Source organism: Camarhynchus parvulus, chromosome 17 (genome assembly GCF_901933205.1).
Source record: "Camarhynchus parvulus chromosome 17, STF_HiC, whole genome shotgun sequence".
NCBI classification, from domain to species: Eukaryota; Metazoa; Chordata; class Aves; order Passeriformes; family Thraupidae; genus Camarhynchus; species Camarhynchus parvulus.
In genome coordinates, this window is record NC_044587.1 from 4,240,687 (window position 1) to 4,265,276 (window position 24,590).

General features: G+C 40.1%; 1 protein-coding gene across 1 annotated transcript in view; it reads left to right on the plus strand.

Annotated features, from left to right (window-relative positions):
* Positions 1-2,626: 2,626 nt before the first annotated feature.
* Positions 2,627-24,590, plus strand: part of MED27 (mediator complex subunit 27) — an 84,835-nt gene continuing 62,871 nt past the window's right edge. The window contains exons 1-2 of the mRNA XM_030961260.1: positions 2,627-2,868; positions 5,334-5,478. Of these exons, the coding sequence (XP_030817120.1) occupies positions 2,663-2,868; positions 5,334-5,478 (351 nt within the window). The 5' untranslated portion in view covers positions 2,627-2,662. The remainder of the gene's footprint in view (positions 2,869-5,333; positions 5,479-24,590) is intronic.

Sequence of the window (24,590 nt, forward strand, 5' to 3'; positions counted from 1 at the left end):
TTGCTGGTCTGGCTGGGGTAATCCTGTCTTTTGTTCCTCTGGCTGCTTTTCTCTGATTCAGTATTTTTTAACACAAAGGACTATCCCTACCTTGTTCCTATTTACTTTACTAAGTGTGCTCAGTCTGTTGCTGATTCTTTGAAGCACACTGCTATGTATTTCCCTGGCTGTGTAGGCTGAACTCCATTGCTTCCGCCTATATTGCTTCCAGGTTTGCCTTACCCCAGTGCTCAGATAGAGCAGCATCCCTCAGCTCAAGAGGAACCGCAGCCCTTTCATTTTCTCATTCTTCATACTAAGTAATAGGGCTTCACTTTCCAATACCTCACATGGTGTTCTGAGAACATTTAATTGATTGGATACAGTTTTCAGAATCCATCACTTGACAGACAGAAAGTGTCACTGAGAGGAGGGTGAAGCTTCGCTTCACTTGGCCACTGACACCTCGGCTGTTCCTTGTTGTATTCATTTCCATTTTACATACAGAAAAAGAAAGATCGCCCATGGCCAAAGAATCTGTGAGGATTTTGCTTACTGAATTTAATTAATACCTTTATAAAAGGGGTTGCTATTTACTTTAGAAGCTGAGAAAACAAAGGACCCATCCCTGTGCTGCAGTTTACTCTGTCTGGAGTGACTATTGGCCTGTGCAGTGCTTCATTTACTTTAGCTCTATTTATTTTAACTGCATTCTGAGGGTGAAAAGGGCTGGCAGTGGCATGGGAAACACAAGCAGCTCCTACAAAATCAAACCAGTACTGTTCACTTCTCTGAAAGCACTCCTGAACTTTGCAGTGATTTGCAAAGGTTGGGTAACGAGGAACTTGTTTCAGCGGTAATCACAACTGAAATATAGAAACACAGAATCACAGGCTGGTTTGGGTCAGAAGGGGCCTTAGAGGTCATCTCATTTCACCACCTTTCACTGCACCAGGTGGCTCCATCACTAAGACAGGAGCTATAACATGGGACCTGCACATCTCCCCTTTCCCCAGGAGCATCAGGAGGATGGAAGTGCTCCTGCCTGCATCATGCTCAGTGCAGTTATTGCAGCAGGACTGGGTCCGATGCTTCCCATTCCAAATGGTTTTATTTCTAGTTCTGTGCCTGGGAAACACCCTACAGATCCACAGAACATCCAAGGGAGGGAATAAACCCTACAACAACCTCACTGTGGTCTGCTGCTTCCACAAGAGGGGAAATGGAGGTGCAGACACTGATTGCTTCTCTCTGGTGACCAGTGGCAGGACCTGAAGGATCTGGAGCTGTGTCAGGGGAGATTTAGATTGGATTTAGGAAAAGGTTCTTCCTCAGAGGGTGCTGGGCACTGCCCAGGGTCCCCAGGGAATTGGCACGGCCCCAAGGCTGCCAGAGCTCCAGGAGGGTTTGGATTGTTGGAGTGTGGAGTGTCCATGTAATTTTGTAATTCCAGTCATCTGGACATGGCACTGGGTGATGTGGTTTAGGGGTTATGGTAGTAATACTGGGTGGATGGTTAGAACTGATGATTTACAGATTCACAGAATATTCCAAACTGAAAGGAACACAAATGGATCATCAAGTCCAACTCTCAAATAAATGACCCACACACCCTATTCATAATTTCAACCTTGCTATAGAAACTTTTTGCAACTTAGAAAGTTATTCCGAATCGCTAATACATAGCTCTACTGTTCTATTCTTCACGTCTTCGCTACAGCTTAACAAGATGCATCAGCAATATCCATAGCTCTGCTGCACTAAAGCCTGTCTGTTTTCCCACAAACCTAAAACCCTCTAACTTTATAGATTCCTACAGAACCCACAACCTTGGTGTTATAAGCACCATGCTCTATCCAGCTGAGCTAATCCCATGATTTCACAGGTCTCTTCCAGCCTTGCCGACTCCACGATTGTTGACCTAAGTGTGAAAAACACCAATCACTTTTTTTTAAATTTTAAAAGTTTAATAGTAATAAAATGGTTATAAAAATAGTAATACAATTAGAGTAATAATAATTTGGACAATTTGAATTAGGATGAGACAATAGAAACAAAGAGTTACGACCGTCCGGGTACCTTTTTCTGGGCAGCACAAGCCCGAGAAAGGACACTCATTAACAGAGAATTAATCCTTAAAAACAATAGCCTGTCGCCTATTCATACATCTCATACATGATGCATAAATTCCATTCAAACACAGGATGCTGTCTGGTCATCGTCAGCTTCTTCCTCATAATCCTAACAGCGTCATCCCGCCCAAGCGAGGTGGGAAGAAGTTTGTTTCTCCTGATAATGGAGCAATAAATTCTCTTTCTCTGAAAGATGTAGGTGTCCTGTGACTGCTATCTCAGTGCGAGTCCTTTCTTTAGAAAAAAAAGTATCATACATAGCACAGTTTCTATTTTAACATTTTGTTATAACCTAAAACTATATTTAACACACTACTTAAGAGAATTAATACAGCATTACTTTCTAACAAAACGCATATAATATTCATTTTAATATTTGCGAAAAGCCAATCATAAAATACACATTTTTCACATAAGCGACCCAGGAAAAGATAAAATTTTCTAAAAAATCGCTCCGTGGCGATCAACACCCAGGCGCCCCCACACACGCCGGGACTACATTTCCCAGCGTGCACCGCGGCGATGCAGAAAGGCCGGCGGGGCCGGCCAAGATGGCGGACGGGGCGCTGAGCCCCGGTGTGAACCTGGAGGCGTTTTCTCAGGCCATCGCCGCCATCCAGGCGCTGCGCTCCAGCGTCACCAGGGTCTTCGACTGCCTCAAGGATGGGATGCGCAACAAGGAGACCCTGGAGGGCCGCGAGAAGGGCTTCGTGGCCGCCTTCCAGGAGAGCCTGCACTCCGTCAGCCGCGACCTGGGGTGAGCAGCGGCCCCGGCGGGGCAGCCCCCGGTGGGCAGGGAGGGGGTCCCGGGGTGTCCTGGCTCCTCTCAGCGCCCGGCGGGGCCGTTTTCACTCCACGGCAAAGTTTTAGGCAAATAAATATGAAAATGCTTTGTTTTGTTTCCCCCCCCGGCACCCTGCGTGTTAACCCCTTCGTGGGGTTCTGCTCCAGAGTCTCCAAAGGGTTCAATGTGCTTATAATATTTACCTGGTTTTTGTTCTGATTTTGTTTTCACGAAGGACCTGTCGGTGGGATTGCATTGACAAGATGAAGGTGTTCGGCTGCAGGGAGATTTATCTCTATATTTGAAGTTTTTTGTTAAAAATTAAAACACTTTCTAGGTGCAGTAGCATCTAAGGGGTTCAGGAATGATCATTTTATTACCAAAACTTGTCAGGCTGGAAAGTTATCCCAGGTAAGTGTAGTTGCTTAGTACCAGCAGGTGTGTTTTGTGAAAGTAGAGACAAAGTGCTGAGGCTGAAGACGTGGAGGAAAGTTATGAGCAGAAGAGAGAGGTGGACAAACAGTTTCATTCAGTAATTTTGTGTATTTAAGTTGAAAACCCCTACACAGACACAGGAACGGAGTACTTCGTGTACACTTAGGGACCAGGTTTAGTGGTGGACTCAGCAATGTGAAGTTTATGGTTGGACTTAATGATCATAAAGTGTTTTCCAACCTCACCAACTCAATGATTGTTTATCTTGGTCCCACCACTGGGTCACTGGGTTTGGCTGATTGTCCTGGGAGCCATCAGCACTGTCCAGGGAGATGTCCCCAGGTGTTTAACCACCCCTTCCCAGGACATCTTCTGCTTCAGGGTCTTGTGTACAACACTTTCTTTCTTGTCAATTAAAAGGCCTTGCTGATTTTTAGCTGTGATGATGGTAATGTAATTTGTTACCCACTTCTCTTCTGCTGGGAAAAGTGGTGGATAACCCTCCTCATGAATGATGCTGTACCCAGTTCTAGGAGTGGGTGTTTTATCCCTTTGGTTTTTAGTTTCCAAGGCCTCACAGTTTGCTCCACGGAAGCTGAGCTGTTCCTTTGGTTCTCCTTCTTGCCACTGTGGCCTCCTAAAGAGTAATGAGGTAAAACCCCAAAATCTCATTCCCAGATAATAATAAATAACAACTCAGGAGCTGGAATTGCATCCTTGTGGGACCCTTCCAACCCAGGGTATTCCACGAACTGGCCTATTCAAGGAGCAAGGGAATTCTCCAAGGTGTGCTGAAGTTAATACTACCAGTGCACTTTTATGTAGTGAAAATACTGATTGGTATCTCTGTTCAGCAAATCCTCAGTTATTATGCCTAGTCACACTTGTTTTATTGTATTATTTTGTCAAGGGGTATTAAGCAGATTTGCAAGTGTTCACAGCACCAGAGGATTGGAAAGAATGTAGGCCATGAAAACTTCAAGGAATGATGATTAATAAAGGAGAATTTTGTGTTAGTGAAGTCTGGAAGTCTTTTAACTGTCAGTTCCCTGATTGTTGGGAGTTTATTTTTGTAACCTTTCTTAAATGTAAATGGAGATATTTTGGATTTCTCTTTGCAGATGTTTTCATAAGCTGCCTTTTGAGTGCTGCATTTAATTTAGTGTAGCTTCTGAAGTTCAGACTTGGGTGTAGCACTGGGCAGTCAAAAGGAAAAGTACTTTAGTCATGTCACTTGAAAAACTGCTTTTTATATCTGTGCAAAGTGGCCAGTCTTTCTTCTACAGCTGATTAATGCAAGTTTGAAAAATTGCTTAACTTTTGTTATGATTAAATGTTGTGTTTGACAAATGAGATATGAAGCAATGATAGATCATTTCACAGTGAGGGATTTTTTCATGGGAAAATGGTGCTTATTATGCTTCATTTGAGTATTTTACACTACAGATATACAAATTGCTCATGCAAATCAGAAGATCCTGAGAACTTGGAAGGCAGATCCTTGATTAGAGTAATCACAGCCTTTGCAGGATTGTCTCCAGACTTAGGACTAATACCAGTTCTTGTGTATATTTATATGAGGACAATGTTAATTTGGAGTTTAATGAAATGATGAGGCATCTGCTTGCTTGGTGGGTAAAAAAATAACTTCTAGTGTTGCAGGCAGTGCTGAAGTCAGAATTTTGTGGTTTCTGAGGGGCTGCTTTGCTCAGGAGGTGCCCTGGGCTGTGAACAGGACCTGCCATAGTCTGACTCTTTCCAGGTTGTTTTCAAAGACTCTTGACTTGTACTTTCTCTCCAAAGAAGAACTGAGCCTAACAACCAACAGACTGCTTCAAAACATTTGGGTAATAAGAGGGATTATGTTTTAAATCAGATTTGGGACATATTTAAAACTCATTTAGCTACTAAAATAGAATTGGTGCATGCTGCTGTCCCTGGAGGATTGCACATCTGTGATTCCCAGCTCTGACTCTAAAAATTGCCCTTCTGCTTCCTCCCAGGGAACTGGAACGTCTGAGCAACCTCGTTGGGAAGCCCTCAGAGAACCACCCCCTGCACAACAGTGGGCTCCTGAGCCTTGACCCTGTGCAGGACAAAACCCCCCTCTACAGCCAACTCCTGCAGGCCTACAAATGGTCAAACAAGGTAACAAAGCACATCTGGGTGATTTAGTTGTGCATTCCCATTGCATTGGCCAGGCAGCTGATTTCTGAGTGTTTGGGGCTGCCAAAAGAGCTGAATTCTTTTGGACCTAAGGAGCATAATGCATGCCTAAATGTACTTTCAAGGATAAAATGTTGTTTTAATTAAGAGGAGACTTTTCTGTGATACCAGGGCGTGCCCTTGGTCTCGAAGGGGGTATTAACTTCCAAGCATTTCCACATTTAGCATCTTATGTAGATATAAATTAAAAGTATGTTGTGTCCTTGCATCTGGCAGCAAACACTGCAATGGGATATTAGAACAAAGAATCAACAGCTTATGTCACCTCCAACTATTTCTAGGAAAGAGTCCTCTAGGGAAGTTGTCATCATCAGAAATCTTGAAGCTTTTTCCCTACCATTTTCTGCCCATGGTCTCAAAAGCAGCTTTGTATTCAGCAGCTTTGGCATCCCTCCTGTTTTCATATCATATATATGGCACTGAATTTTAAGTAGTGTAAAAGAAAAAGGCAGATAATATTAATGTAGTCTTTTACATTAAAAAATTTAATTGTTTTTGCTGAAAGAAACTTCTTTCTCAACAGCATATTTCAGTTTCACAAACCTGTATGTTGAATATGTGTAGGATTTGGGTAGGTATGTTTCCTTTTGTACTCTGAACAGTCTACTTGTGGGTCAGAAATACTCCTTTCTTCACCTAATTTTCTTAAGTAACTAAAAGTGGCATTGCAATTTTTGCTGGCCTCTGAGCACTGTTATATTTCAGGTTGCCTGTTCCCATCCTGATTTTTTTGAGCATGCCTATTACTTTTTATAGAAGTATGAAGATGAGTAAGTATTTAAAAGCTTTCTTAAAGTTATGTTTGAAATACTGTAAGCTGTTAAGAAATATAAAAGATGGATTAATTTCTGTTACAATAATTATTAGTAGTAAGTGTAGTCAGAGTTGTAGCTTTTAATATCCTTATGCAAGACAGCAGGAGTAAGCAGGAATAATAAATCTGAAAATATTTAGAGCATTAAAAGAAACAGTTCCACTTTAAATTATTTATTATGATACGTGAGCCCGGAAGACTTTGAGAGTGCACAAATACTTTGTAGGCAAATTCTTGTTATACATTGAGCCAACCATTCTAATAATATTCAGATTTAAGATAGGATTCTACAATAATGTTTGTATAAATACCACAATAATATTCGTACAGTAATGGGTCAGAATACAAATATCTGTTTTTTAAAATCAGCAGAATTTGGCATTTAGAGAAATTTGGTATGATTGAAAAATGGGAGACAGAAAAAATTTTTAAGTGGGGATTTAGTAATTGAGAAAATATTTCATGTTTGCTTGTATCCCTTGCTGTTAGCAGTAGATTATTGGCACTGAAGAAAGAATAATTAATTTGCTACTTTCAGCAAAAGTAAAAGTAGGAAAACTTACAAACTTGTAAGGCAGTTAAGTCTTCAGGGATTTAATTACTTCTTTAGGTCATTATCAGGGTAAACTCAGGCAGTAATGAAATAGCTTTACAGAGCTGTTCTAATGTCGTTTTTTATTAACTTGGAGTGTTATGGAGCTTTGAAGAGCAATTTTTTGTAATCCTGGATTCTGATTTCAGAAAGCTGGAAGTTTTGGTATCCTGTGCACTCATATTCACAACGAAATGTTGCAGGAGAAGAACAGTACCTTTTATTTTAGCTATGAAACAGAAGTCAGAGACAACAGAGAAAAAAGAAAACACTGGCTAAGTTGCAGGAAATGTGTTGCCTGTGAGGGTGTGAGCTGCTGGCTTTACCACCACAGATCCCTCTGTTCCTGCTTAATTCTTCATTGCTAAATACACTTCTGGAATAAGAGTTATTTCGTTTCTTCTTCTGGCTGCCTTCGATTCTTATTATGTGTCTCCTGTTTCCAGCTGCTTCTCAGGGATGATTTCGAAGTGATGGTCTGTCAATACACTTTAGATCTGCCTGCATTTAATTTTTAATTTGTGACCCCTTTGTGGCTTGCCTGCTTGTATTTTTGATGAGCTGAGATAAGGGCATTTTCCTCTGCCTTTGATTGTTCATGCATTACTGATGGCATGAACAGCCCCATGGCTGCCAGGGGAGGAGACTTCTGGGGCTGTGGTGCCATTCCAAAAGAACATTCATGAAATACAAGGAAAATGAGTGCACAGACTGTGCTGCATGTCTCAGTGCATTCTGCTTATTTTTAAGACACGAGGAGACTGTTAAAAGTCACTTTGAGGACAATAATCAGTAAGGTTGGTAATAACTGGGCTACCTATGAGAAACAAATATCAAAGCCCTGTCCTGTGGTTCATGAGATACTGGATGTTAGCTGGTTCTTTCTATTTGCAGCTTTGTTTTGATGCTGGGTCCAGCAAATGCCTGATTTTGTTCTGGTCCTGGATGCATGGACAAGTTTTTGGTTTAAATAGCAGTGCTGGATGTGAAACGGAGTGAAGATCATAGTCCCAGACATAAATGGAAAATGCTGTGTTTAGGATGTGAATGTTGACACAGGAGATGAGACTAAGCTAACACTGGTTTGGTTTGTTTACCATGATGAATACTGTGCTTGGTTATGTATTTGGGTCCTTATGTATTTGGAAAGGACCCTCTTTCAGGTACAAATTTACTGACCCCTTTGGCTGAGGGCAGTAGAGATGAGTTACATTTAATTGTGATTTCACAGCTACTTGCCCTGAACCTTTTTTTACTGCTCCTGTGGGTCACAGCACTGGTTCCTCCATTTTTAATTGTGAGTTTACCTGCTTCAGGAGTAAGAAGAAGTCCAGTGGGAAGAATGAAAACTTCCCTTACAGAAGTGTGTTATCTTGGCAGCGTTTGTTATTTATGAGCACCTGCTCTCCTGATATTTACTTTCTGTAGTTTATCCAATAGTTTTGCAGATGGTAAAGTTGTCTGTGTAATGGAAGCAGCTGTTTGGGAACACAACAGCTTGTCAAATGCATTAATTGCATACACACACAGCTGTAAAGGAACTTTCCTTTTTCAGGTGTTTAACAGCTCTCACCAAGCCATAACCAAAAAACACAGGAAGTTTGTTTTATTGCAAGTAACAGCTAAGTGTTTTTTCTTCTTTGCTTTAACCCATTTTATGTATCAGTAGAAATCATGGAAGTGAATTACTTTGCTGCCTGTGGGGTGCATGGAGACATGCAGTAGCCATGGAACAGTATTTAGGTCTAGTTAATAAATTTCTTTCCCCCTCCTCTTCAATTTTATTTAAGAAAGGAAGTTATCTTTATTACAATTGAAGTACTGTTTTCCAGAAGGATCCATATGTACCCTCTAATGTAATACTGAAGATATAATATTAGATAAGGTAAAAATGAGCTATCATTCTGCAAGGTTAATGCAGAGAGATTATTATGGGTAAGATAGGATGTGTGTAGATAGCAGTAGTTGTTTTTCTCATGGACTGTCTCTGTTGAGTCATTGCACTTGAATTCTGGGTTTAGTAGTTATGTACATCTGGGCAGTTGATTTTTTTTATTTTGTAATATACTGCTGTGTCTGAGCAGGTGCAATCTGAGATGACAGCAGCAGCCAGGAGGGCTCCTGGTCAGGGTGTGTGTGGCCTGATGCTGCCTGGAGCAGTCAGACTGGGTCTGCAGAGGCTCTGCCTTTCCCCTCATTACCAGCTGCCTGCTTCCTGCACTATCTTGGAATTCAAGGGGAATCACCGTGGAGCAGAAGGCATCAGCTAAGCTTAGATTAAAGGAAGTTTTGAAAGTCACTTTCTAGACTGAAATACTGATTGAGTTTTGTTGGTTTTTTGGGGTTTTTTTTAAGAGATGTGACCTCTAATTTGTGGTAGATGCTACAAGAGTTCTCTTCTCTTGCTCTTCAGAGACCTTGTGCCACCCTTCCCTGTTCCCAGTGCTGCTTGTTTCCTGCAGGAGACGAGACCACCAACTCATGAATATCAGCTTCCTTTACTAAGCAACTGCCTGTTTCTCAATATTTGTTCTCAATACTGGGCAACAAAGAGGTTTTGTAGGGGGAGAAGATACTTGTTGGTGCTGTGATTAATCCGATATCATACCTCCCCACACATGAAATGTTCAGTGAAGCTTTTGGTGGTGTGGTCACTTGATCCAGGTACAGTAATGCTGGTGGTCAGAGCAGGTTTTTGGAACCCAGGAGTGTCAGCTCATTCTTTGAGTGGTATAAGCTTTGGGTTTATCCATCTGCAGCTTCACTGAGGTTGTTTATGGCCTGCAGTGTGCACTTGCTCATGCTTTGTCCTTGGTGAAGTGTTCCATGCCCTCGCCCTGTGGGTGCCCGAGGCAGTGCCTGGTAAGGGGTTTCCACTGGAACAGAAAACAATGTATTTTATGTCCACTGAGCATGGAAATTGCTTTTTTGGGCAGGTTTCCCCTTTCTTGCTGGGATGCTGTTGAGTACTTCATGCCCCACACTTGAGCTTTAACCAGTGTAGAGGTTTTTTGCTTGTTTGTTGTTTGTTTATGTGAAGGATGTGTGCAGAATGGATCAACTCCCAAACCAGAATTACTTTCAGCCAGTGAAGGAAAGCTGTGTTTGCTGAAGAGCAGCAAACTCAGTCTCCCCTGCACTGCTGAGTGACAGCAGCATCAGCTGAGTTCACTTGCTCAAGTAAAAATAGTCTTCTGCAAGTCATCTTTCCTTCTCCCCCTTCCTTTGCAGTGAAGGGTTTGTGTTCAGACCTTCAAATTATTTTGTTAACAGCAGTAGAGGTGGGGAAATTGAGTGCAATTGTAGTCTTGAACAGGTGATGTTATTTCAAATTTTTTCCTTGATTTTTAACTTCGCTGAAGTGCCGTGTTGTATCCCCTGCTGTTTTCAGAGTTGCATTTATCCATGTGCTTTACTCCAGTTCCAACTCTTCCTGAACCCACGTGTGGGGGTGTTTGAGGGGTGGTGGTATTGTTTTATCTTCAGGAGATGCTGCTTACAAAATGTGATAACCACATGTTTGGGAAGGCTGTTTTCTACTGCTTCAAGCAGGAAGCAAAAAATCAACTTTTCTGACTTTGTGGCTTTTTGGGAAAGTAGGATTTATATCAAATTATTTAATTACTCATCTGTGAAAAGATTATTCTGGCAACTTGGATAAACTTTACAATATCTGTGCATTATAAGTTTTCTAAGTGAACAAAGCTGGACAGGAGTTGTCATAAATTTATTTGAAAGTAATATGCTGCGAATTACAAAATGAAAAAAAATTACTGTTGATCTGCATGTGGAAATAGGCTAAAAATATTTGGATTTAAATTTGTTGCTTCATAGCTTCCTCTTGTTTTTACATAAATTTAAAATCGAACTGTTAAGATTACCATTAATGAGTTAAAATGATTTTCTGTCACATGACTGAAGGGAAAAGGTATAGATAGGTTTTGTTTATTAAATTATTTTGATATGTTCCCTGATAAATTATTTCTATAAATTGTGTTTATTGTAGGGCTCAAAAAAAGGCAATCAATAGAGCATGTAGAGAAAGACCAGACTTGGTACAGCTGCACTTGGTAGCTTAGTATTGATTAGACACAAATACTGAGTTTAATGACAATAAATGACATTAAATGTTAACCATGATAGTAGAGAAGCGCTGCAGAACAGGAAAAAAAAAAATCACTTCATCTTGATTGTAAAAGGATGTGTTCATTGCAAGGAACATTAATTTTAAATTTTGGGTGTGCTCAAACATTGTGACTTCATTGTAGTTTTACAGCAGCATGGACAATGTAACTGGATTATTGTGTTGGCACTTCTTGGGATTTTCAGGCAGGTGGTCAGAATGTCCTTTCAGGACTTTTTTTCCTGCAAAAATGCAGCATTATAACACTGTGACATCCTGTTATGTGTTGATCCACAGATTCTGGTGGAATCTGAATTGTAAGAGCAGAATCAGAGCATCCTAGAGGGAGCTGCATTGGGAACTTCAGCTGTGGGCTCCTTTCCTGTGCAGATCAGCCACAGGAATTGATATTCCTGTCACTGGAGTAATGAGTGGCACAGTCTGGTGGGTTTTGTACACTGGACACAAAATAGGAGCTGGGCCACTTGGATTCTATTCCTGCTTTTCTCACTAATTGTTGTAACCTTGAACGGGACACACTGATTTTTACTGTGCCTCATTTTTGGTGCAGATAAAAGAGGATAATATCACTTAACCTACTTCTTGGGAGAGTTTCTAGTCTAAATGTGTCCCAAGTGCATTGGGTTCTTTGGGCAGAAATGTTTTTCATGTGCCAAGTATTATATAGCCAGTGACTAATGTTGTTTGCCTGGCAGTCTGGAAAAATGTCCTTTATGGGCTTTTAATTCTGTGTGGTTTTGGGCAAATATCTGGTGAAATGCCCTTGCTGTTCAGAATTACATTAATGCATTAATGTTCAGATTTTTCCTTTTTTTTAGTATGACTGGGAAACAGGTGGTTGCCTCTGTGCTTCCAACTGCTGCAGTTATTAATTACTGCTCAGTTGTCTGCCTGGAGAATACTGACTTTTCTCATTGCAGGGTTGATTTTAGTGACCTGAGATGGCAAATTCAGGTAGTGTGGAAATTATGCTTGATATTAAAATGATGGGGGGAAGAAGCACTGGAAGAGCTGTGATGAGGATGAAAGTGCTTGTACCAAAATGTAATTTCAGTAGTCCACATGTGCTGTACTGGAGAAGGAAAAAGGTGGGACATGAAATTTTTCTGAGGGTCTTTGAGCTCTGCATTGATAGTTCAAAAAAAGAAAGTGAATATAGTGAGAGGAGAAAATGGTGAAAACCATAAGGAAAACAGGGAAGCTTACAATAATAGGAACAGTAAAGGCAGAATCACCAGCTACTGCTTGTTAGACAGGGTTTGTTTTCCCTGGAGATCCTGCCTCAAGCAGTGTCTGGGGCATTAGAGGTGGATAACATCAGTTATGTCTTCTCTTTGGAAATGTATCTTCCCTCCTCAGCTGTGAGTTCCTGCAATCTTCAGCTCTTGGGCTCTCTGTTTCTTTGCCTTTCATTTTTATGTTGCTTTCTGACAGAAGTTCGAGCCAGGGCTATTGTAACTATTTTATTGTTGGGTATAAAAGTGGTTTTGACACCTGATAATGTGACTGAAAGGAAATGGAAATTGCCAGTATGTTTTTTTCCTTGCACTATGGAAAGTTATTGTGGCAGGTGAGAATTTCCTGCATATGCTGACTTGTGCTACTAGGGAAGTTAGTTGGATTTATTTGATATTTTAGTAGACTGAGGTTACTCTGTTTCTTTAGGAAGAGAAGAGTTATGAGGAGTAACTTGTTGCTTAAAAATGAGAAATAATTAGCCTTTGGTTCTGACTTATTTTTACTGCATAGTTTGAATGTTTTATGTCTGTGATCCTCCCAGAGTTATCATAGTAATAATTCACACCAGGATGCTGTTGTGAAATAAGGTTATGTGTCCAAACAGAATTGCCTTTCTTACTGATTTTTTTAGAATATTTTGTTTCAAATCTGAAGCAGCCTGAGAGCAATGTTGTGGTGTTTTTCTATTGTTATGCCTAGTGTTTGTTATTATTCAACAGTATTTTTCAAGGCTCTGATCAAAATAATGCTGTAAGCAGTACCAGTCTCACTTTTCCTAATTATGGGAAGTGATCTATCAATAACACACTATTATAAATCACAGCCCCCTTGTCAGCTGGTGGGAATTATTTAATGCTTTGCAACACCTTTATTTGCTAATGAGTGGGTTTTTTCCCCTGTTTCTTTGATAAGTATTAATGTCCTAGCTGTTAGCCTATTTCAGGATGGAAATGATTGATGTGGCTCTGTTTTAACCAAAACACTTCTTCCCACTCCTAGTTCTTCCTCCCCTAACTCCTTCTTTCCCTCTGCAAGAACTCCTCATACATTTCATGCTGGATGGCTCAAATATGTAATTTATAAGACAGTGATCACTTTTTCTTTCTAAGTTGTGCAATGTGGTCATCAAATCAAATTAAAGCTGCCTTGCTCTGTGTTGAGTTTGAATGCAGCTAAGCCAGGCACAGACACAGAAATGTGGCCTGGGTAACTCAGTACAGCCATCAGAGCAGCAGAAAAGGCTTTACTTGCAGAATCTGAGGAATACAACAAAGTATAACTGGAAATCCATGCTGTCTGGGGATTAATTGATGAATATTCAGGACTGCAGAACAAGAGCAGCTTTGAGAGAAAGCCTCAGTCCCAGCATTGCTTTGAATTTCCAGTCCTCTTCTGCCTCAGCTCTCCATGGCTCAGGCTGACTCGCTGCTGGTGAACAAGCCTGACCATCTTGTGGATGGTGCCACCATGAAAACACAAAGAATGTTTTCAGAGACTCAGTGTCCTTTCTTGCTTTCTTTGAGGCAAATAAAAGTTGTTTGTAAAGCATTCTCTGACCTTCATATGAAGGGCATTCAAGGAATATGAACACTAATATAAAATAACTGATGCAGGTGATAAAAATCCCACAGGTATTCTTCATATGGAAAAGATTTTTTTGTAGCTTCTAGAGGAAATCAAATAAAATGGAAAATTTAATGATGTCACCCTGTTGCTCTCTACTTTTGTTGTTGTCAGGTCTTTTATTGTGCCTGTTATTTGGGTTTTTTAATGCAGAACTGTACTCATCTGTGTTCTTCTTTGAGTTCTCTTTTGAAGTTACTGAAGTTCTCCCCCCAGACAGTTCACAGTGGATTTATTTGCTTGAATTGCACATAAACAAGGCTCAGTTCTTCCCCATTGTATCTTAATCTCATGCAGTTGATAATTGGGTAACAAAACATGGAGATGGTTTAATAGCTAATAAAATTGAGACTAGTCTTTGAAACTGTGTAAGCATATAATCAAAACTCATTTCTGACCACTGGTTGCTGCTTTGTGAAAATGTGCATTTGCAAAAAGGTGCCAGCAGTTTTTTGTTCAGCAGGAGCTAATACTGAGCTGCTGATGTTGGAGGTGTGCAAAGCAGAGGGTCTGTGGTGACCCTTGAATTCTCTTGGGGTTAATGCAGACTGATTTTTATTTTCCTGGGAGGGAAGAGTGGACAAAGGGTGGTGGTTTGTGGCTGTGTGTGACAGCTGAAAAATGTGAATAAGACCAGGACAGACATCAGGACCATTACTGGATAAGAGCTGCAGGCTGTGTAACTCTGTGCCTGCTCTCAGGCTTCTTGAGTAGTTCCAGAACCATGTCTTGGCTCTTCTGGAATCTCAGTGGTGCCATGGTTGGGCTGGTTTGGGGGTTGATAGGAAAATAGAGAAGAGATCAGAACATGATCATTACACTCAGAGCTGCTTCACTCCCAACCCCATTTGCTGCTGGTGTATTTTCTTGGTATGAGCTAGCATTTAAATCTACTAGAGCTGTCAAATCCTGAAGTTCTGGAAATAAAGACACTTATCAGTACATGTTATCGTGTCCTTTGCTGATACAAGATTAGCCCAAGCATTTATAGCAGTTCATTTAAGCTAATTTTAAAGTGCCTGAATGTAATGATTCTTGCAGAAGAAACAAAAAACATGAATAAATCTTTTAACCACTGACACTTGTTCAGTTACAGTGTATATGGAAAAAGATGTCCTCTGAATTAATAAAAGAAGATTTAATGAAAGCTGATTGATTCTAGCAGGTGCTAGTCTTTCACATTTTTGATCTTTTCAAAGAAATATCAAAAGTTTCTGTATCCTGAGCAGCAGGTACCTTGTTGTGCTCTTTTGTGAAGTTCTTGGCTTAGTGTGAAGCGTTCAGTCGTGCTTTGGAGCTGCACTGTGTGTGCTGAAAACTTAAACCCTCGAGTTAAAATGCCTAAATCTGGACTGGGTGAGCAGTTTGAGAGGAGAAATGGCACATGGCTGCTGTTGCATGATTGCCTGGTCTTCTAGAGAGTTAAAAATGCATTTCTTAGGGTGTACATTTTTTTATATGCTCATGAATTTGCTTGTTCTCAGATACCTCTTCTTCAAAAGCCCATCTGCTGATGAGCTGACAGTAATAACTAATATCCTTATTAGATGGAATTAGCATGAATCATCATTATGAGAAGTAATGACCATGTTGAAATGCTGAGGGTATTTTCAAGATTACCTCAGACTTGGTTGGCAAGCAGGGTATAATGGCTCCATCTTACAGCACATAATAAAATCACAGAGGTCTTTGATGTTCAGAGTTGTGCTTTGCAACAAATAGTTCTAGTCAAAACCAGCAGAGTCTTGATTAATTTGGTTGTTGTATCTGGATTCTCTAAGCTCTTGTAACTGGTAGTGGCAGAGTACTAAAGGTGCTCTGTGTACTGCATGGGCCATTAGACACAAAGGAATTGTATCTTGATGTGACATTTTACAGTATATTCTAAAATAGATGTATTTACTTCTCATTACATGAAACTGCAATTCCTAGGAAAATCAATATTGAAAATACCCACTAAAAGCCTCCCAGGATCTGCAAGTATGCACAAAAAGGAGCTGGATGCGTGTGCTATTACCCACAAGTGGTGGGTTAAAGTGAATTATTTTAATCTTTTCATGTCAACATCAATTCAGAATATTTTCCTTATTGCACCAGCCTGTTACTGCTACGGAAGATGCAGAGAATGTGGACTGGAGCAGCAGGAGTCCTCAGGTGTCTTTAAACTGTTTTAAGCTGCCCAGGGTTTGAAAATATTCAAGAATCTGTGATATGAGCTGTTTGACATTTTTCCTATTCCAAATGCTCAAAGGAATAAATCTACATAAAGAGTGTTAAAATGAGAGAGTCTTTGCGACAACGTCTGGATCTCAGAATGTTACTTTATTTCTCTTTTGGCTGACCACCACGATAAAACAGCTGAATCAAATACATTCTTTTATGTATAAAATATATTTTTTGGGTTTTGACAGCTTGTTTCCAGTTTTAGTCTAATTCAGTTTGAAACAGCTGTTCCTGATCTCTGCAAAACAGTTTTCTGATGGAAATCATGACATTCTCAACTACTGCAGTGTTACTGGGCTCTGTCTCATTTCAGATGGTGGCTTTTCTTTCTGGAAAAAGAATTCCTCATTCAGAGAAAATGTCACTTCTGTATCAAATAAGCTGCGGTTAAAAAGATAATGGCTTCCTCCTCCCTCCGAGGTTATCCCTCAGTGAGGGTGGTTATATGTTTCTCTTTTGAGAAAAAACATCCCTGTGTGTTTTACCATTAGTTAGATTTTTATTCTGATGTTCCCTGCCCTACCCATCTGCTTTCAGTTGGGTTCTATTTAGAGTCTTCTCTGCAGTTGTCTCTGCACTCAGACTTAACAAGTTCTCTGCTTTGCCGTCTGCTTCAGTTTTACTCTGGAGTCAAATCTTGTATTTTCAGAATTTTCAGTGTAGCATTTTCAGTTTGCTCAGTGCCATCTTTTTTTTTCTTTTTCTTTTTTTTTTTTGGCTGCACTATTTGATGCTTCTTCCAAAGCTGTTTGTAGAAATATCATAGATCACAGAGCTGATCAAGTCTGTAAGCTCTCTTGTGCCTGATAAAGCACCAGCTAACCTTTCATTTCCAATTTTCTGGTTCTTTTGGGCACCCTGCATGTAGTATGGAGTGAAGTTAATAACTTTCAGCTTAACAGAACTTGCTGTGTAGTTGACTCTGTGAACACGAGTGTGTGATGTGGATGTCCCAGAACACTTCTGATGGGGAGGATGAAGATTTTGGGAGCAGCAGCATTGCCAAGTTTGTCATGGGACTGGAAAGATCCATCCTCCTCTTTCCTCTGGCCTTAGCTTGCTGCATGAGTTTTCCTGAGTGTCTTTGTTGTGCATGTCTTCTTCCATCTGTAAAATATCTAACTATAAAATAAGGGTTGTGCTACAGAGTGAGCACTCAGAGAAATCTGGGGGAGATGCTGCACATGAGCATCTTATTGCACCAAGGCCACTATGGACAAACACCATCTTGAAGTCTCTTTTGGGTTGTTTTTCCTTTTAAAGGACAGTTTATCAGCTGAAATAAAACTTTCATCCAACACAACAGGAAAAAGCTTTAAAGCTTTACTTCCTAAAGAGCTGTTAAATATGTTTTCCGTTCCAAATTCAGTGTTTTGCCTGGCAAATACTTTGGAGTGTTTGTAGTTTTCCTTGTATTTATTTTTTTCCCACAGTCTAAAAAAGCAGACTTGGGGCTGCATTAGGATTAAGTGAGATTAAAAACATCTTCTTTCCATCTCTCTTGTGTGCCTCATATGGATACATCCTAATTGTATTGATATTGCATTCATCCTGCAAGAATCTAAGACCTTTAGTGTCTGCTGATGCTGCAGTTTTGATGGTGTGTTTTTCTTGCAAGTAAAATCAATTCAGACAAATCTTGGTAACTTTTACAACAAAATAAAATGACTATGCCAGGCAGGCACAGGAAGTTTTTTAAGCATGGGCATGCTCTTAGATCACACACGGGGTTGTTCCAGCAGAATCGATTGGTTGATCTACTAGATTTAAAGGTCAACTGTAATCACATTTCAGGAAGATTGAAGAAGATATAAAATTGCTACTGTGCTTTTCTGGGTCACATACCTGCTTGTGGTGCTCTTTGCTTTTCCCCTGTACATCTTCATTTACTCAGCCAGGGCATCAATACAGAAAGGGCACAAGTCAATGCGCTCGCTTTCTGCTGTCGATGAGGGAGCTACTTAGTTGTTATTTCCTCCAAGCCAATACTTTCCCTCTGGAAGAGCTGAAGCAGAGAGGAGTTCACTGTACCTGATGGATTTGGAAGGAACAAATCTCTCTTCCAGGGAAAGGCTGTGAGGAGAGCTGCAGTCTGGCTGTCTTGTTAGATGATCCATGCAGTTGCTTGAGTTGATGCATCCCAGGGATGATTCTGTCCCTTCAAAGAGCAGCACAGGTGCAGAGAGTCAGCAAACCCCCTTTCATGTGTGGGACCTTCAAAAGAACTTCTCATTGCTCCTGTTTTATGCTGCACTTGGAGTTATACAGATGTCCATAGAGAGCAGGCAGCTGTGGAATATTCTGTTTTGTAAATATGGTGTTTCAAAATGGTATTTCCATGTAATAGGCAACAGTATCTGCACACACAGGTGAATAAATTTCCTGTTAATTTTTTGCAAGAGCCCAAGTGAAACAACTGTGTTGCCATAGACATTTGCATGAATTAAAAGCAGCCAGGACATGGAATATTCACCTGCTCAGATAAAATAAATTTTCCCTGCATAGTAAAAGAGTCTTGAAATGAAAAAGGGGTTGATGGGGGGAAAGAGGTTTAATTTAGGTTGATAAACCAAAACACATTACTGTTTAAGTTTGTTCCCTCATGTACCATATCCTTGCTGTATCAATTTTATAGGACTTTATTAATGAAGTTTTGCTCTTTTCCTGTACTGATAAAATTCTGTGGATCTTCCATGGAATAAAGGAGAAGAAGTTTAAAATGGAATAGACTTTAATGGCATGGGAGCTGTTCCTGAATCAGAGAGTACAGCATTGCAGAAACTTTTCGCTAATCTTCAGACAAATTCCAAAGTAACTTTTTCATTTTTTTTTGTGGCTAACAAATGCATATTTGCTGATGATCAGGCTATGGAAAGGGTTTTGTTGCGTTAGCAGAACATGGAAAAATTATTCTCTCTTAAGAGTCACATTCCTTAAAAAAAATCTGTTGTAGGTCATGCTAACTGTTTTACAAAGGTTATTTGGAGTAGAACTCTGTGAGCCTAAATGAACTCAGAGAGTACTGTCCTTAGTGCATTTTCATATGTGCTAACTTGCAAAATGTAGTAATTCCCAGATGGATGGAAATCAGGGTCTGTGGCTTTTCTCTAAGCATCCATGACCTGCTTTTAAAGCAGACATGGACATACAGCAGTGGCTGAAGGCTCTGCTTGAGTGGGCTGAGGAGACATTTATTGTGCATTTATTTAAGGTGCCCTTTTTCAGAGATTCTTGCTCTGCTGGCTGCCTAAATTCAGTCTGTGTTTTGCTTTGTCAGCCACTGTGAAGTCTGGAAAACTAATGTCTCATGTTCTCTACTCTTATGGTAAAGATGGAAAGGGTTTTTTTTCCTGAATAAATAATAGACCAGGGAAAGTTTTCAGAGACTTGGATGATCAACTGGAGCAGCAGCACGTCCTTTGTGGTTTTCTCAGTGGCTGATAAAGTCAAACATGCCTTGACTGAGTGATTTGGTTTTTCTTTTCTTGCAAGTTGCTCAAATCTATTTTTTTTTTTTTTAGCTTTTGTTGATGTTTGTTTGTCTTCATTAAAAGGGTTGTTAGGGAAACAATGAATCTTGTAAAGGGCAGAAGTAGTTCAAGAAGGATACTGCAGATGCAGGTATTAATTTCATGTCTGCAGTTGGATGTCATCCTGACCAGTAGGTTAGAAAGATTTTTGCAGGAACTTGAGAGAGGTTGAAAACAAAAATCTGTGACATGTTCATGAGGTTTTCAGGCTACAGGGAATTGTCAGGTTATAAAAGAATGCTTCTGTGTAAAAGGAAGTTTGCAAAGTCAGAAAAACCTGTCAGTGGGATTGTTAGTGTCATGTAAACTTTATGCCTTTTCCTCTTCTTGTTTTTCCTTCAAATCACAGAGCTTTATATCCCTTCTTTCTTCAGTTTGGTAATTGTAGCAGCAGATGCTGTTTGGAAATGAAACAATTTAATATATGATCCATCAGTTGCCAGAATAAAATGCCCATTAGAAAAGGAGAAGAATAATCCCTTTATTATCAAGAGTACTTGAACAAAGGTATTTAATCAATCTTAATATTTGCTTTCTTGAGAAAGCAATGCCAGTGGCCGCAGTCCTGGCAGGAGGATGCTGGGACTCTACACTGCAGGTTCTGTTCTAATTCTTGTACAATGTCTCAGGCTTAAGTCTGGAAAAAGAGAAATATCTGAAAACATCTTCCTTAAAAAGAACTTGCTTTGCTTTTCTATTTGATTATTATTTAAAGAACAATAATATTTGGTTACTTCCTGAGAATGATGATAAACTTGTGCTTTTGAATTTTACAAGCCTACCCCAAGTTCAGGCAGTTGTGTGCTCATGCTGAATTCTAAACCATGTGTAAAACTGTGTGCAGAGGCCTTTTACCAACATCAGCAACTGTGTCAGTGAGTTTTGATTTAAGAAAAATAATAGACAATATTCTACAGTAAAACACTCGTTTGAGTGGATTTTTTTAAAAATTAAAACAATCCTGTAGGTGAAACAGGAATATGTCAGCATAATCTGTAGCTGAATAGCATCACCTGTCATGGTGTGCAAGGCAAGATGATATTTTCTCTGCTAAATCCAGCTACTGAGCTTGCCCTTTAAACAACCTGATTTATCACAGGAAACTTGCAGAGGAAGAAGAATCTTATGCTTGGCTTTAAATTGAGGCTTTCACCTGTGCTCTGGTTCCATAGTGAGTATATATTTATTTTAAGAGGTTCTTACGGTCAAAGAGTTTATAATGTTTTGGCCTTTCTGAAAAGTTTTGTGCTAGATTTTTAGCTTATTTTAAGTCCTTGCATAACTGGTATATTGCTTAGTCATGATGGCCTTGAAATGCAATACTCTAAAAAAATTAGTCTGAGGTCCTTACGCATTTGTCAAGAACTCCTTCGCCCTCTCTTCCTGTGTTGATGTGTTTGTTGATGTGTTCCCTGCCATTGCCTCTGGGTTTGTCCTCAAGGCTCAAACAGGCCATTTCCATTTGGAACCAGCTTCTTGTCTCCTCCAGCATGGAGTTGGAAACTTCCTTTGGCAAATTTTGGTTTTGTTCCATGTAAATAAGTCTACCAGCAAGAAAAGCAAACCCTAAAACCACCTCAGCTTGGTAATGCTGCCCGGTGCAGTCTGTGCCATCTCCATGGTTTTGAGCCTTCATTATGCAGCTTGCACTCCACACACTTTTTATTTAAAGCAGAGCTAAAAGTAGAACTAAATAGCTGACGTTCAGAGACGTTGGGTGTGATGCAGAATTCCTGGGAGGGGGCCGGGACAGGAAGAGGAGCTGCTCCTGCTGGGTGGATGGAGCTCATTTATTTGCACAGAACTGTCTGTGCAGGACTCTTGGAAAAACTCTGAAGGAGCCCACGCTTTATCATGGAATATAGGCCAACTGTAATAAGAACTTCTGTTTTCTTTTACTCTCGTTTACTTTTCTTTTGTTTTATCCTGTGAAATGATGGAATTTGCTTTGCTGTGGCTGTTACAGCCAGGCAAGCTATTGCTGCTGAGCTGTTGCAGCATCCCTGTGCTGACTGCTTTTCATGGAGCCATCTCCATATTGCAGAGCCATCTGTTTTCCTTACTGTCCAGGCATTGGGCTCAGTAGTATAAATTACTGACTGCTCCTCAGCTTTCAATTGTTCCTGTTTGTTCAGCGTGCCGCCAGCAAGGCTTCAGCTCTCCAGCACCATTTTTAAGTTTTTCTTGCTCTTTTATGTTTTTGTGAAAGCCTCAGGCAAAAACTATAGTTGAGTGAATTGTCAGTTGTTCGTGTTGCTGAATTACTGGCTTGATAAAATAAACTTTGTGAGGTAGGTAGGTAGTGTCCTCATTAAAAAAGATTTTGTAGCTGGAAAAGTGATGGAAACAAGTTCAAAAATCATAATTTGTGAGAAGCAGTGTCTGGCTCCCCCACCGCCCCAGTTTCCTTAAATGCACACCAGTTTGTCATATTGCTGGTGCTATGAGCTCATACAGAAAGATCCTTTTTGGTTGTGTAAGTACATGCGCTGCTGAAGAGTTGAGAATACTTTTAGAAAACTTAATGCTGAATTTATCAGCTCATGTCTACTTCAAAATTGTATTTGTAATGGAAAATTCCAACTGTAATGTAAGTTGCATCAGGTTTTTTTAATACAATTTCCTCGTCTGTTTTCAAGACCAAAAGATACGGGTTTGGGTTTTGTTTTCCTTTTTCTTACATGTATGATGCATTTTTACATTCCCACTTGTAGTGGTTCTCCAGTGTTCTGCACCCACAATCCTGCAGTGATAGGCACCGTGCTGTGCTCAGCTCCATAGGGAGTTTGCTTCTGGCCAGCTCAGAACTGCTGGAGAAGGAGTTACTTTGAGTTTTGAGATGAGGAAAAGAAGAACAAGTGAAAATATAAAGTATTCTGTGGCTGTTCAGGAGTGGCAAGCTTTGGAAAGTAGCAGACCATATATATGGGATGTATTGAGGTTTTTATGGGAAGCAGTCAATAGGATAAGTTGGAGACCAGTGCAGGGTGATGCTGAAATTTTGGTACCACACAAACTGTGTGTAGGGAGATCAGTGTTGTTTCCCGGAGCCAGCTGGACTTTTTGGAGTTACCCAGTTAAGGGATGGGTGTGATAACACAGGGAACTGGGTGATGCAGGGAAGGAGAACTCCCTCAGAGCCTCACTGGTTCTTTCAAGAGATTCAGGAGTATTGTGGTGATTTTTAAAATTTTCCTGCCTTTCATTTTTTCCTGGTACAAGGGAACATTCAGAAAAAAATGCCAGTAGTGTTCATTTCTTCTGTAGGGGCTTGTAGGCAGCATGGCCTTCAGCAGAGATGAGTGAAGTAATTAAAACTATCACTGATAGTTGTTTATCTTAAGACTGAGGGAGAAAACACGGCCTTGGTCGAATGAAGCATTGTAGGAGCATTTTCTATCAAATCCAATGTTATTCCCTTGCTTGTTGTGCTCTGGTCATTAGTGCTTTTAATTTACCTTCCAGTGAATGTGCCAGATGAGCCTCTGTGAGCAGCCACATTCCTGTTTATTTTTCTGATGATGGCCATCTGAAGCAATAGATTGATGTCTGCAATTTTTACTTCATTAGTAATGAAGTCCACAGAGCAGTGAGAGGAATGTGTGTTTACTTGGTGCCTTGAACTGAGGTACTGATAAACTGCTGGGCTTTGATCTGGTAGGATTTTCATAGTGATTATCAAGATACAGAAATAAGGTATGTCCAGGTTTAAATGAGGATCTGAAATGTCTGTGGGCTAGATGGCCAACATTTAAGTAGTAATTGGATTGTTGAAGAGTGCCTGCAAGACAGCCAGTGCATGGAAAATCAAATATATGTCGGTCTCTCTGAAATCCATGAAAAATAATAATTTCTATTTTCCTGTGGCTTTAACTGTGTCCCACAGCAACATAAAAATGGCTCAATCTCCAAGTCTTAAAACCCTGTGATAACACCAGTGCAAATTCCTGGCTAAGTAATGAATCCCTAATGTTTGTAATTTCCAGAAAGTATTTTCCCGATTCTGTAGTGGCAGTCAGTGTTAGGAATCCTGTAGGGCTCATGTGGGTGGGGACATTTTTTGCTCAGTACAGTGACAGCTGCAAGTCTGGTCTTCAGAAACCTGGGTTTGGCCCTGAGTTTGATTCTCCTTCCCCTCTGTTCCTATTTTGAGCCCAGTAAAAAGAAGCATATGTTTTCTTGCATCAGCTACCTCGGTGTTACCTTGTGAGGCATGACAAGGTCATGTGTTTGTATGGCAAAAGAGGAAATCTCAAATTGTCTTTGAGCTGTCTTAGAACTGCTTTTGTCTTGTGATCTATTAAAGATTTCCATGATGTACATGGTTAAATTTTGATTCATGTAGGTATGCATGTGTTGATGCTACAGTGCTGCTCCTGAAATTGGTACTGTTATATTATTAATATTGCAGATCATGCCAAGGAGGTGTCTTGCATTTAATACAGAACATAAGAAGGTTTGCCTACCCCATATGAAAATCTCAAATTGGAACTGAAGATGCTATAAAAATTTAAAAGGAACAAGGTCAGCCTGAAAATTGCATATTTTAAAAAGCAGAAAATCATCTATTTTTTACAACAAATTTCCTTACCTGTTAGTAAGGAAATGCTTTACTAATATCATTTTCAGTTATTAACACTTGAAAATTATTTTAAGCATCATTTTAATTGTAAAACTACCTAGTTACCATTTGTCTAGTGCTCATTAATATGGGGTTTTCTAGTTGAGAGATGTGAGAACTGAGCCAGAAGCGTTTGGGTTCCTGTGCTCCTTCTGTATGATCAAAAACTCAATTTATTCCACTCATGAAAGAAAAGATAATGGATGGGTCACCTGCTTTTAACCAACATCTACTGGGAGGAAAGGGGG